This window comes from Myotis brandtii, unplaced genomic scaffold, assembly GCF_000412655.1.
Source record: "Myotis brandtii unplaced genomic scaffold, ASM41265v1 scaffold154, whole genome shotgun sequence".
Classification (NCBI taxonomy): domain Eukaryota; kingdom Metazoa; phylum Chordata; class Mammalia; order Chiroptera; family Vespertilionidae; genus Myotis; species Myotis brandtii.
This window is the reverse complement of record NW_005355584.1, coordinates 8,954,578-8,970,143: the sequence shown is the minus strand read 5'-3', so window position 1 is coordinate 8,970,143 and position 15,566 is coordinate 8,954,578. Positions and strand designations below refer to the sequence as shown.

Sequence of the window (15,566 nt, the reverse complement as noted above, 5' to 3'; positions counted from 1 at the left end):
GAGAAAAGCCGGCGGCCGTCTCCTCACAGCCCGGACGCGCGCCGGCATCCCCGCCGGCTTCCGAGAATCTCGAGTCAGCCTTGGAAGCCGTGAGTAGGAGGAACCTCTTTCCCCCGACCCGGAGCGCTGGGTCGGAGAGGCCACTTCCGGCCTGGAGCTGCGCGCTGGACACCCAGAAGAGGGATTGTTGGTAGCTCCTATCTTAATTTTTGAGGAACCTCCATATTGTTTTCCATAGTGGCTGTACTAGTTTACATTCTCACCAGCAATATATGGGGGTTCCCTCTTCTCCACATCCTCTCCAACACTTATTTATTGGATAATAGCTATTCTAAGAGGTGTGAAGTGGCATTTCACTGTAATTTCTATTTGTATTTCCCTTAAATCTAGTGATGTTGAGCACCTTTTCAAATATCTGTTGGCCGGCCCAGACGCCTGCCCCGCGCGGGCGTGGCCCCTCTCGCTTTCGGTGCCAGGCGCCCTGGGAGCCTCTGGGGAGCGCGCGGGAGGAGAGGCTGACGGCTGAGGGTCCTGGAAAGGGAGCCTGTGGACCTCGGCTTTGCCAGTAAGAGCACCGCCCAAGTCCCGTCCCGTTTAGGGCTCCTGCGTGGCTCGAGGCGCGGCTCTTGCCCGACCTGTGTGGGAATGCGGGTGGTGTGACGGGAAATGTTCCATCGAGAGCCTTCAGTGTGGTGGCCGACACGCTGCGGGATGCACAGGAGTGTGTCCTGTGACCACAGCCCTCGGGGCCCAGGACGCGGCTGGAGAGGCCAGAGGCGCATCTCTGAGATCTCAGCGCGCACCGTCGTGCCCTGAATAACGGTTCGCTGCCAAGAGAGATGCCCACAAAAAGTGCTGGGCGTGCCCCATAGGGTGGAGATGGTTTTGTGAGCCAGAATTTTCAAGTTTAGTATTGATGAATTGTTTGGGGGGGGGGGGGGGGGAGGGGGAATAACTTTTTTACCACCTCTGAAGATATGTTTCTTAAAGGACACTTTTTTACACTATTGGTTTTAAGTTAATACTATTCATTTTTAAATCCATATAAGTAATTAAAACTTTTGTTTTACACTGTTTGTTTAATAGAAACAATGAATTTACCTGGTTTGCGTTACTTAGCAGTATTTTGTAGTTATTGGCACCTCGACTTGAGTTCCAGCTGTGATAAAGCCTTGTCCCATCAATATCACCTTGGAGTCAATCTCTTCAGCCTGTTTCTCCAACTCTAAAATGAAATTAATAATAGTAGCTGTTTTATGGAGTTCTGAAAATTAGGATAAAAATGAATATAGAACATCATGATTCTTGGCATATAGTGAACACTTAATAAGTGGCAGCTTTTATTGACTGTAGTATTGGCCCATTGATTTATCTTTTAGGGTTAAGAAATAGAATACAGGTCCTAGCCGGTTTGGCTCTGCGGATAGAGTGTCGGCCTGTGGACTGAAAGGTCCCGGGTTTGATTCCGGTCAAGGGAACATGCCTGGGTTGTGGGCTCCATCCCCAGTAGGGGGCCTGCAGGAGGCAGCTGGTCAGTGATTCTCTCTCATCATTGATGTTTCCATCTCTGTCTCCCTCTCCCTTCCTCTCTGAAATCAATAAAAAATATATTTTTTAAAAAAAAAAGAAAAAGAAATAGAATACAAGTCTCTTTGGAAATAAAACTGTACTAATGCAATGCACCCAGTCCCACTTTTTTAAAAAACCAACCTATATAATAAAGAGGTAATATGCAAATTGACCCTCACACCCTCGCACAAGATGGCCACCCCCATGTGGTCAAAAGATGGCCGGCAGGGGAGGGCAATTGGGGGCCACCGGGCTGGCCGGGGAGGGCAGTTGGGGGCGATCGGCCTGCAGGGGAGGGCAGTTGGGGGCAATTGGGCCGGCAGAGGAGCAGTTAGGCATTGATCAGGCTGGCAGGGGAGTGGTTAGGGGGTGATCAGGCAGGCAGGCGAGCGGTTGGGAGCCAGCGGTCCTGGATTGTGAGAGAGGGATCGGGGCCTAAATCGGCAGTCGGACATCCCCCGAGGGGTTCCAGATTGGAGAGGGTGCAGGCTGGGCTGAGGGACACTCCCCCCCTCCCCCTGTGGATGAATTTCATGCACCGGGCCTCTAGTTATGGAAATAATAAACGTACACAAGAGAGACACTAAAATTAAGAACGCCCTCATATACCTGCCCATCCATTGTCCAGCTTCAGTTATTACCCAAGTGCAGCCCTTCTTGTTTCATCTCCCCACCCAGCATCCTTTTGTTCATTTTAGCTGGAGTATTTTAAAGCAAATCTCAGAGAACATGTCAATTTACCTGTAAACACCTCAGTATATATCTTTATCAGATAAAGGACTTTTTTAAAAAATATATATTTTACTGATTTTTTACAGAGAGGAAGGGGGGGGGATAGAAAGTAAGAAACATCAATGAGAGAGAAACATCGATCAGCTGCCTCCTGCACACCTCCTACTGGGGATGTGCCCGCAACCCAGGTACATGCCCTTGACCGGAATCAAACCTGGGACCTTTCAGTCCACAGGCCGACACTCTATCCACTGAGCCAAACCAGTTAGGGCAGGACTTTTTTTTTTTTAACATGACCACATCATTATCATACCCAAGAAAATTAAAAAGTAATTCCTTAATATTACCTAAAATTCAGCCTATATTCCGTTTTCACTGATTGTTTCAAAAAAGTATAGTCACAATTTTTGAAAACTTAATAAAAATAGTTTTATTATTGTAATACTTTACAGTTTTAAAAATTTGTTTTATTATTGATTGATTTTTTAGAGAGAGGCAGAGATAGATTTATTGTTCCACTTATTGATGCATTCATTAGTTGCTACTTGTATGTGCCCTGACTGGAGATCCAACCCACAATGTCAGCATATTGGGGACGGACGGCACTCTAACCAGCTGAGCTACCTGGCCAGGGCTGCAGTACTTTACAGTTTACCAAGTGGATTCACACATCATCTTGCTCCCTTTAGAAATGTCACCTCTTATTTTAGCTTCTTCATCAGAGACCTCAAGAAATGGTTAGCAAAAGACATATCAGTTTGGGTACTTGTTAGTAAGGCATTGACTAAGGAACCAGATGTGAGGTTTAATAAACTTGTTAATCATTTTACTTTTTTAATGGCAGCTAGTTAATGGTTTCAATTTAAGAACACATTAAAATATTTATTAATTCACTTTAACTTCTTAATAGCCTGTTGCTTCCTTCAAGGGCTATACAAATAATCAACCTTTTCACCGTTGCTCTGAGAGAGGTACAAAATACCTTAACCCTAGTTGCCTTGTTATTAAATGTTTCTGTGTTCATAGATCTTTGCTGTATCTGTATCTTGCTCACTGACTTCATGAGAAAGTTATTCAGATACTCATATGTGTTAATACGTCAATCATCTTTCTTATTCTTTATAATGTATGTGGCTTTGTATGTATGTAGTGTGTGTGTGTGTGTGTGTGTAGATAGATAGATAGATAGATAGATAGATAGATAGATAGATGATAGAATGGTTAAGTCAAGAATACTTTAGAATGTTTTTTTCCGTTTTTGGTTCAATATATTGTTGCATTCTATATCAATTTAAAAGTATAAAAAGCAAATTCTTTTAGAATGGTGTATCAATATTGATCTCTATATTAGTATCCTTTCATTTTAACATAATCTAGGTAATTACTTTTTTCTAGGAGGAATAAGAGAAAATTTGCCTGAAAATTTAGCTTAACTAAAATCCAGATTATTAAAATCAGGGCTTTTTTCACCATAATCATCTTTCTTCACACCCCTCCTCCCCCAAATTCTCAACGTTATTGATTGTAAGTCAATTAGGAAAACTGGCTGGACTCAAATTACATAAAGGTAAATGCAGGATTTATTTATGTTGTAATCTGTCATTTCAGGTATTTCAGCTGTCCAAAGACAACTTCATACCTGTATAATGTAACAGAAAAAGTCAAAAAAGACATTAGGCAAATAGAACTGTGGAGCATATTCAAGCAAGATGAACGTCTCTGGAAGCAGTTGTGGAAGCCCTAGTTCTGCAGAGATATCTAATGACTTTAAGGATCTTTGGACAAAACTAAAGGAGTGTCACGATAAAGAAGTACAAGGTAACATATTTTCTTCAATACTTACCACAAAAGCATTGTACTGAGACTGTAATAATAATAACTAATTTTGTCTGACAGTTCAAAGATCTCATTTTTAAGGTATCTTTGCTATTACAATTTTTTGTGATTCATTTTTATGGTTAAGTTGTAGCTTTTCACCTACAGACAACTACTACAGTATGTAGCTTTTGCACAGTTTAATAGTTACTTGTAGTAATATGTATGGAAAGAGCATAGAATTTTTTAACTGAATATCTGGATTTGAATTATGATTTAATTAATCTACATGCTCTCTGATCTCAGCCAAGTTACATAACCTCTAAATTTAATTAATTCATTTGAGAAATCTTTGGGAATCTATTTGATACCAATACTTAGATACTAAGGCAAATGACAGTTTGCCTTCAAAGAACCTGCAGTCTGATAGAGTCATATGAACAGATCATTACAGTGTAATGAAATAAGAGTTTAAAGATTTATATGAAATGCAGTTAGTGAGCAGATGATACAGCAGTCGTGGTTAGTATGAGTATATGAATATTGGTGATTGTGTTAAAGTGTATTCCATATAAAGGAATGTTCTATTGAAGCTAAACTCAAGGTTTGATATTAAACTTTAATATACCTATTTAATTCTGTAACTTTACTGTAATACATTTTTGTCATGGGTGGGAAATGCTTCATATTGTATTTGTTTCTTACAATCATAGGTTTAATTCTATACTACTTTATAGTTTTAACATTATACTGGAGTTTAATTAAAACATAATCCACCTGAATCTGAAGTACAATATGTGGGTCTATGTTAGAACTTTCCCATGGTATATTTAGTTTGGTAAAATCTCATGATAATGGACTCATTAATTAATGGGTTCTGAAAAATGAACCCAGAAATATTCTTGTAAGTCCCAGTGTACTTGGAGATAATTGTTCAAGAAATGTTTTGGGGGCACTTATTATGTGCCAGTCCTTATGAATAAAAATGAATCATATACAGTCCTGGTTTTAAGGGATTTTGTAGTGTATCATTTTATCTGGGAATATAAAGGAAGAACCAGGTGTATATGTTGGGGGCAGAGTGGGTGGTTTACTGATAGACCAGGCTTTGTAATTGGATTAAGTCTAATTAACTAGTATGTACTATGCTGAAGGCAAGTTGTCATCGTGCCTTGTCATCATACTTTGTCTTTAGGATTAAATCTAAAACTTTCATCTTTCATTGATTGCAAGTGGATGGGAATAGTGCTGAGCTGAGAATGAGGCCATATGATGGAGTGGTTAAATCCATGAATTCTCCATCTAGACTACCACTATTCGAAAGCCATGTCCACCACTTGAATAGAGGTGGTGACCTTGTGCAAGTATTTAACTTTATAGTGCCTCAGGTTCCTTATCCTATATAATAAAAGCCTAATATGCAAATCGACCGAACAGCGGAATGACCTGTCGCTAGGACGCGCACTGACCACCAGGGGGCAGACACTCAACACAGGAACTGCCCCCAACCTGCAGGCCCCAGGCCGGCCAAGGTGGGTGCCAGCGGGGGGCCCCTGATCACCCTGCCGGTCGCCCCACAGATTGGCCCTGATGGTCAGCCAGGCCTAGGGACCCTACCCGTGCAAGAATTTTGTGCACCGGGCCTCTAGTCTATAAAATAAAGATACTAATAATAGCTACCTCATTATATTAAACTAGAGGCCCAGTGCATGAAAATTCATGCACTTGGGTGGTGGGGGGCATCCCTCAGCCTGGCCTGCGCCCTCTCACAGCCCAAGAGCCCTCAGGAGATGTCCAACTGACCTTAGTGCTGCCAAGGAGGTGGGAGAGGCTCCCGCTACCGCTGCTGCGCTCGCAGCCATTAGCCCAGCTTATGGCTGAGCAGAGCTTCCCCTGTGGGAGCACACTGACCACCAGGGGGCAGCTCCTATGTTGAGCGTCTGCCCCCCTGGTGGTCAGTGCGCGTCATAGCGACTGGTCGTTCCACCGTTAGGGTCCATTTGCATATTAACCTTTTATTATATAGAATAGCTTAATACATTTAAAGCATTGGAAGAATGTCTGGCACATAGTAGGCTATGTTTCTGTTAGCTGTTGCTATCATTCTGAAGCAGCAAGGATTTGTACTATCAATTCCCAGCTAGAGACAATGGGTTACTACAAAAAAGTTGTAACAGATGTTTCACATACTGATTACTTATTAATCTCCATGGTACTTTTTTTTTTTTAACTCCTGATTTCTTGGAGGAAACAGAAAGAATGACCCAAATAATAATATGAGAAAATTTAAATTTAAATGTTTAGGAAATCTTAGAAAATTCTTACTTTCGATTTTGGGGGGGCAGGTGACAGGGAGAAGTGAGGATACTTACTTTAAGAAAAATTGTCATGAAATATATATACATAATATAACATCTTAACCATTCTTAAGTGTACAGTTTAGTGGTATTAAATACATTCATAATATTGTGTAGTCATCACCAACCATCCATCTCTATAATTCTTTTCATCTTGTGAAACTGAAACTCTATATCCACTAAACAATAACTCCCTGTCCAACCCTCCCTCCAGCCCCTGGCAACCACTATTCTACTTTCTGTCTCTGATTTTGACTACTCCATGTACCTCATATAAGTGGAATCATACAGTATTTGTCTTTTTTGTGATTGGCTCTCTTTACTTAGTATAATGTCCTCAAGGTTTCTCCCTGTTGTAGCATATTTCAGAATTAACTTTCTTTTTAAGATAGAATTTCTAATTTTCCATAGTATGTACATGCCATATTTTGCTTATCCATTCATTTACTGGTGGACATTTGGGATGCTCTTTTAGCTGTTGTGAATAATGTTGGTTGTTGTGAACATGGATATACAAATATCTCTTCAAGATTTTGTTTTCATTTATTTTGGGTATACATAAAAGTTGAATTGCTGGATCATATAGCAATTCTATTTTTGACTTTTGATGAGCTTCCATACTGTTTCCCCTTGTGGCTACATTATTTTACATTCTCACCAACAATGCACAAGGGTTTCTGTTTCTCTACATTCTGCCCAAAATTTGTTATTTTCTGTTTTTCTTTTCCTTTCTTTTTCTCTCTTTCTTTATTCCTCTCTCTCTCTTTCTCTCTCTCTGGTAGTAGCCTTCCTAATGGATGTGAGGTGGTATCTCATTGTGGTTTTCATTTGCATTGCCTTCCTGATTAGTGATGTTGAACATCTTTTCCTGTACTTATTGGTCATATGTATATCTGTGGATAAATGTCTATTCAAGACTTTTTAATCAGGTCGCATTTGTTTTGTTATTGAGTTATAGGAATCCTATATAATCCTATCCTATATAATAAAAGGCTAATATGCAAATTGACCAAACAGTGGAACAACCTGTCTCTGTGACGCGCACTGACCACCAGGGGGTAGATGCTCAATACAGGAACTGCCCCTAGCCCGCAGACCCCAGGTCAGCCAAGGCAGGTGCCAGCGGGGCCCCCACCCCGATCACCCCACCGGTCGCCCCGCAGAGGAAGGCAACTGGCTGCGGGAGACAGGGCCGGCGAGTGGGCGGCACCAGGCTAGCCAAGGCGGGTGCCAGTGGGGGCCCCCCAATCACCCCGCCAGTCGCCCCACAGATCGGCCCTGATCGCTGGCCAGGCCTAGGGACCCTTCCCATGCATGAATTTCATGCATCAGGCCTCTAGTTATTTGTATATTTTGGATAGTTATAGTTCCATATACTTATAGTTCCATATAAGTATATATATCAATCTCACTAGATATATGATTTGAAAATACTTTCTCCCATTCTCTGGATTGCTTTTTCAATATTAATTGTGTCCTTTGATGCACAGGATATTTTAATTTTGATATAGTCCAGTTTATCTCTTCTGTTGTTATTGCCTGTACTTTTGATATTATATCCAAGAAATCATTGCCATATCCAATGTTATTAAGCTATTGCCCTATGTTTTCATCTAATAGTTTTATAGTTTTAGCTGGTATGTTTAGCTTTTTGATCCATTTTGAGTTAAAATTTGTTTATGGTGTAAGGTAAGGGCCCAACTTCATTCTTTTGCATGTAGATATTTAGTTTTCCCAGCACCATTTGTTGAAAAGATTGTCCTTTCCCCATTGAATGGTTTTGGAACCCTTGTCAAAAACCATTTGATCATATATGCAAGAGTTTATTTCTGGATTCTATTCTATTCCACTGATCTATATGTCTGTCTTTATGCCAGTACCACAGTTTTGATTAATTTTGCTTTTTATTAACGTTTTGAAATCAGAAGGTATGTGACCAACTTTGTTCTTCGTTCAAGATTGTTTTGGCTATTCGGAGTCTCTTAAGATTCCTTATGATTTTTAGGACATATTTTTCTATTTCTGCAAAAAACATCATTGGAATTTTGATAGAGATAGTATTGAATCTGTAGATCTCTTTGAGTAATATTGACATTTTAATAGTAAGTCTTCCAGTCTATGAACAGGAAGTGTCTTTCCATTTATTTATGTTTTTAATTTGTTTTAGCAACACTGTAGCTTTTATTTTATAAATCTTTCATCTCCTTGGTTAAACTTATTCCTAAGTATTTTATTCTTTTGGATGATATTTAAAATGGAATTGGTGGGGGGTTTTTTTGTTTTTTAATTTTTACTTATTGATTTTAGAGAAAGGAAGGGAAAGAGAGAGAGACATACATTCACTGTTCCACTTATTTATACATTCATTAGTTGATTGTTGTATGTGCCCTGCTGACTGGGGATCGAACCCACAACCTTGGCATATTGGGATGACAATCTAAAGAAGTGAGATACCTTACCAGGGCTGGAATTGTTTTTTGAATTTCCTTTTCAGATTGTTCATTGTGAGTCTATAGGAACACCACTGATTTTTACATGTTGACTTTGTATTCTGCAACTTTGCTGAAAGTCTTCATTTCTTTATTGTAGCTTTTGAAGTCCTAGCTGAGATAAACATTAGAAACTCTTAAAAAAATTTTTTATGAAAGGTGGGAATTTAACCACCTTTACTCCACATCTTTTACTGCTCTATTATGCTCATTCTTTGATAGATTATTCTGATCCATGTTTCCATTAAAAACCTCTTTCAACATACAGGATTGCTAATGCAGTCAGAGTATAGTAGTTTTCATTTAGAAATCCAGATATCAGTGGAGTTACTATTGTTTTATCTGTTTTTTTAAACTTAAGCTTTTTTTTCTAAAAATGTCAAAACACAAAATAAGCAGTGAAAAGTTATCCCTCTCCCGCACCCACACATACAGGTAACTACTTTTATTATTTGTGTGTGTGTGTGTGTTCATCTCTGTTCTTTTCTAATTTAAAGTTTAAGATTTTTTATTTTAGGAAATATTACACATATACAAAACTGAAGAAAATAGTATAATGAACTATATACCCATCACTCAACTTCAACCATTGTCAGTACATGGCCAGTCTTGTTTTACGTATTTTCCATGTATTTCTTTATCCCTCTTCCACTCAGTTATTTTGAAGTCTCTAACATAACTTCATCTATAAATACTTAAGTATAATTCAGAAATCTTTTTTAACAAAAACAAAATGCCATTATCTCACTAACAAAACCGATTCTCCAGTATCATCTAATATTTAGTAAATGATAGTGTTCAAATGTCCCACTTATCTAAAATGTCTTTTTTTAGTTGGTTTGTTCAAATCTGTACTTAAAAGACATCTCCATGTTGTATTTGATTAATAAATCTATTGATTTTTTTCAGTGTAGTTTCAAATTTGTTGTTAGTAATAAAGATCTCATTTTAAATTGATATTCTTTCAGTCATATGACTAGGGACAAATATAAATATTTTATACTAATTCTGCTCTTCAGTTGATTACACTATCTTCTCAGAAAATCTGGTGTGAAACATTGAAGAAAGATTCTGAGTTTGAGTACAGTTTAGTCATTCAGTAGCAATTTCTGAGAATACAATAGTGAAGAAGACACGGTAGGTTTTGCAGGCATTGTATTCATTTTCTTTAGGAAAATATTTATACACTATAATTATATAATGAAATGATAGCAAAAATAAGCCAGTTATAAGATTATCTTGGTAACACTGATAACAACAATATAATCAGCTACATGTATATTTTCTAAAACTGGGAAGGAATAAACAATGTCTCCCAATTTCTGTCAAAGAGCAGCAGTATCTTCCTTTTGGTTTATAATACTGTGACCTCAGCATGTAGGCTTACCAGTAAGAACAGCTTCAAGTTTAAGCAGCTATTATAGGAGCTACAGATTATATATAAAGCTTATTCTTTGTGACCTGGAAGTGAAGTAAATGCAATATTTTGAAATAATTTAAATAGGACCAGGTGTACTTGAGTTTTTATTAAACATTTGATAGAGGAGAATTAGTATTCTGCCATCTTCAAGCATAAGGTTAAATTCTTTATCCTTCATATAATTATATTCTGTTGTTTTATAACTGGTTATAAAACGATCATTAAATTTTTATTATGCAGAGTCCCTATCTTACTCATCTTTACATCCCCTTAGGTAAAAGTGCTTGGCACATAGTAAAAAATCAGTAAATGGTATCTGAATGAATTGCATAGTTTATAACTGGATCAATGGAACATTTTCTTAAATATCAGTTTTTAAAGTCCCCAAATGTATGAAAATATCAAAATTAAATATCTGTCTAAAACTCAGAAATACTCTACTACTATTTACTTTAAATTTTATATTTTTTAGAAAATAGTGTAGAAAGTTGGGAAAGGAAAAATAAGTCCCCATTCTATAGAATTACATTTGTTTATTCTTTCCTAATTTTAAAAGATATGCATGTAGCTTATTGTATTGTGATTAGTGTACATAATGTTTTATACTTGCTTATTTTTGCTATTATTTTATTATTTTCCTAAACCGTGTTTATTTTTCATGTTGCACATCATCATTTTAGAATTCTTATACATGCCACTTAAAACTGAGCCAGTTTTACTTTTAAGCTCTTAACAGGGATAACATATTTATCAGATTTCATCATGTTTCTTGGTGTTTCAGGGGCTTCAGGAGACTTCTATTTTATGAGGAAACATCAAGAAAATAAATAATATGCTGTTTGATAAGAAAAATATATGCCAGCCCTAACCAGTTTGGCTCAGTGGATAGAGCGCCAGCCTGCGGACTGAAGGGTCCCAGGTTCGATTCCGGTCAAGGGCATGTACCTTGGTTGCGGGCACATCCCCAGTAGGGAGTGTGCAAGAGGCAGCTGATCAGTGTTTCTCTCTCATCGATGTTTCCAGCTCTCTATCCCTCTCCCTTCCTCTCTGTCAAAATCAATAAAATATTTTTAAAAAAAGAAGAAGAAAAAGAGAAAAATATGCCATATTCATCAGATTATAGGACATGTAAAGTGCACGAAGGTTACATAGTATATAAATTTTAAAAATTATACTCCTTGTAACTATTATAGTCCTCACACTCCCAGGTGAGTTTATAATCACTGAAAAACTTTAAGGGAGGAATACAGCAGTTGTTGGTATTTGATTAATATCCATGTGCTTTATGAATGGTAGGTGTTGGATATATGTTTGAGCTAATGACAGAAGATAATCTCTGGTACATTATAATATATTGGTCAGAATATTTTTTCCCATTTTAAATCACGGATTTTTAAAGATACTGAATGCGTACTATTTTTTTTTAAGTATTATGTTATTTAAAAGCATTTTGGTTGGGGCTAGGCAAATTTGCTGAGAGCAGGATTTTTTAAGAGTCCTTTGTCAATGTGTTTCACATAGTTCCATATAAAATGAGATCCTCCAACTGTATGATAACATCAAAGATGTGCCTGAAGGGTACTTCATTTTTTTTAAGGTGGGTGATCCACTTGGAGAAACCAGTATAAGAGGCTATTTGAAAGACATCAAACATGGACTTGTCCGGACTTTGCAGGTTTTGAAGTATATATAGGAATCAAAATTGACTCATTACTTTTAAACGTTAATGTCAGTTTAAAAAAAGAAAGAAAATGTTATAAATGGTAGTAATTGAGATATATAATTTTCACTTAGGCATCCAAGAAAGTCTAGCCATAGGAACTTAGATCCATCTGAATACTTTCTATGTGTATTTCTCATTTGACCAAAACATAATAAACTGGTAGCAAAAACATATATACAAGGCAGTACATACACTGATCACAAGAATATAATAAGTTACATGCATTTCTTTTAAAACTGGGAAATAATAAAGTGTTTCAACTTCTATTGAAGAATTACAATATTCTAACCAGACTATTTTTGTTGGAAAATTCTAGAGACATTTGTAACTGAGGTTTTTTTTTTATCTTTTATCTTTGGGATAATAGTGTCCTTTCATGATTGTTCCTTCTAATGTCTTATATTCCTTTTGTGACAAATGCTGGTGGTGAGTGTCAGGATTACACACAAATTCTTGTTGATAATACATAGTCTTTATGCTTTGAATTCAGAATTAATGTTTCAATAAAATTTAATAGAAATTTCAGAATTCTTTAAATTTTAAAAGTTTTAATAAAATGTTCATTTGGGTATGTTTTTTTGTTTTTGTTTTTTGGCCTTTTTAAGCCTTTCAATATCAAGTTTATTATCTAAAAGCATAGGTAACAAAATGGAATTTAGAATATGTTTTTCCGAATGCTACCATTTCAATAAATGGTCTCTTGTCCATGGCAGGTTCTGCTATCAGCATCTCACCTAATATTTTTTATATCTGGTAAATATGGTTATCAGTTTCATAGAAAACCAGGCAGATTAAGGGGTTTGGGGGGTTGGAGCTCCTTTGAAGAAATGGGAATTTATGGAGGTTCTAATATGACAGGATAAATATTTCTTGATTCAGTTTTGGATTCCTCCTTTTATTTTCTTAGATGTTTCCTCAAAAATTGAAAAAAGATTTTTGGATAATTTTCATGTTAAGACTACACAAATTAACAATGAAAGGACTTGCAAAGAGAATACAGTATCAGTAACTCTCACATACGTTATTTTTTTTCATTTGCATCAACATTCATAAATTCAATAAAATGCACAAAAATTTATTTAACCTTTTTGAGATAATTAAATCTTAAGAGCAAACTAAGCACACCTTTAATATGACTGCATCTCATAAAGAATTTTGAAATTTTGGAATTGAAATAATTAGGCAATTACAGAAACATCAGTAGTAGAATTTTTGGTAGAAGTTAAATTACTTGGGCTATATATATAAAGCCACTTTTGGTCAAGAAAGTGAGAACTAATATAAGTAAAATTAACAGCAATGATTTTATTTGGAATTCTTTCCTTATTTCTAAATTCTTTCTTAAATTTGTTTTGTGTGTTATAACTATACTAATGGGCTCTTAATTTTCAATTCCTCCAAAATTCACATAGGAGTTGGATGTAGGATTAATTGTAGTACAGTGCTTGGTCTTTTGAGCGCTCTTTCCTCAATGGGCGTCTCAGGTTGCCAGTGTTAAAATCCCAAATACTTTGTTGAACAGACTACTTGTCCATACAGGAGCTGCATTGTTGTATAGCCTCATTCCTTCCAATGGGTGTGGAGCAGGATTAAAGCACACTTTATAGGGGTTCTAATTGTAGATGCCTAATTGACTTCTTGAATAGCAAATGCTAAAATTTAAACACACGCATACATATACACACATAAACCTGTTTCAGGGCTGATCTGCATGACAGAACAAATGCCTCACAGGTGTTGAATGCTTACAAGATAAAAGAGTAGTCGTTCTATATTTCCTAAGAATTTTCTTTTGAAGTTTATATGGATTTTCTATCTTATTGTTTCTTTTTTTTAATGGTTCATGGCAAGAATCCATTTTATCTTTGGGTGCACTTTTCACTTCTAAAGGCGGATCTGAGTTTTAGCAGTCGGCTGAAATTTTTTTAAAAAAGAAGGAAAATCTGTCAAAAATACGTTTTCACATACTTTGGGAAGGGAAGAAGAGCATTAAAAACTGAGAACTGTAGTCTTTGGCCCAGTAGGGTCACAAGTCCTTTTCTTAATTCTTCAAGAATGATTTGCTGTTTTACTAACTACTTCAAGGTCTCAGGAGTTTTTCATCATTTCCTGAAAAAGAAGGAAGCTTCTCAAGCTAGGAATTTGACAACTAGATGGAAAACATTTTTAAAAATAAAAATCTATACTAATAAAAGGGTAATATGCTAATTAGACCAGGTCAACCAGACGTCTTCTGGATGTCTGACTTCCTTCTGGACAAAGCCACGGTGGCGGGGGCTGAGGCAGAGGCGGTTAGGGGTGATCAGGCCGGCAGGGGGACAGTTAGGGCATGACCAGGTCGGCAGGGGGGCAGTTAGGGGGCGACCAGGCTGGCGGGGGACCAGTTAGGGGGTGATCAGGCCAGCAGGCAGGCAAGCAGTTAGAAGCCAACGGTCCCGGATTGCAAGAGGGATGTCCGACTGCCAGTTTAGGCTCCAGGGATCGGGAGTCAGATATCCCCTGAGGGGTCCCAGATTGGAGAGGGTGCAGGCCGGGCTGAGGGACCCCCACCATGCAAGAATTTCATGCACTGGGCCTCTAGTAATAATAAATGATCACACCAGTTTTCTTTAACATTCTTAAAAATTTTTTCCCTTTACTATGTATATTTTAACAGCATTCCAACTCTCTTAGGACAATTGTTTTTCATAATTTTTTTTAGCTCTTAATAGATTTACATGTAATTGTAAAACAATACAGCCTGGCCAATATGGCTCAGTGGTTGAGTGTCAACCTGTGTACCAGGAGGTCACAGATTCCTGGTCAGGGCACATGTCTGGGTTGTGGATTTGATCCGCACAGGGGATGGGGGACATTTAGGAAGTAGCTGATCAATGATTCCCTCTCATCATTGATGTTTCTATCTCTCTCTTCCTCTCCCTTCCTCTCTGAAATCAATTTTTTTAAAATTGTTAAAAATATATTTATTGATTTCATAAATTACTAGTATAGATTCTTAAAATGACAAAATGATAGAAATGGAGAACAGATTATGGTGGCCAGAAGTTGGAAGTAGAAGGTGCTGGGGACTTGAAAGGTTGGCATGAGGATAGTCACAGGAATGTGCAAATTGTCCGGGACTCCGTCACAGTAACAACCAAACAGCAGGCTGCATGGGGTGACCAGGCCAGCAGGGGGGTTAGTGAGGAACGACCAAACGACTGAACAGCAGGCTGCGTGGGGTGACCAGGCCAGCAGGAGGGGCAGTTAGGAGAGATCAGTCCAGCAAGGGGGGGGCAGTAAGGGGCGACCAGGCCGGCAGGGGGGGCAGTTGGGGGTGACCAGGCCATCAGTGGGGGCAGTTAGGGGTGATCAGGCAGGCAGGCAGGTGAGCAGTTAGGAGCCAGTGGTCCCAGATTGTGAGAGGGATGTCCCCTGAGGGGTCCTGGATTGGAGAGGGTGCAGGCTGGGCTGAGGGACGC

The 15,566-nt window shown here is 38.0% G+C and overlaps 1 protein-coding gene across 5 annotated transcripts in view; it reads left to right on the top strand.

The window, feature by feature from the left end:
- The window catches only part of RBBP8 (retinoblastoma binding protein 8), a 77,496-nt gene that overhangs the window by 596 nt on the left and 61,334 nt on the right, over positions 1-15,566 (top strand). For 3 of the 5 annotated variants that reach the window (XM_014535939.1, XM_014535937.1, XM_014535938.1), the window contains exon 2: positions 3,910-4,119. In XM_014535939.1, the coding sequence (XP_014391425.1) occupies positions 4,011-4,119 (109 nt within the window). In that variant the 5' untranslated portion in view covers positions 3,910-4,010. Of the gene's footprint in view, positions 1-6; positions 90-482; positions 566-3,909; positions 4,120-15,566 lie in introns of those variants that run through there. The other 2 variants (XM_005861599.2, XM_005861600.2) reach the window with 2 other exon arrangements.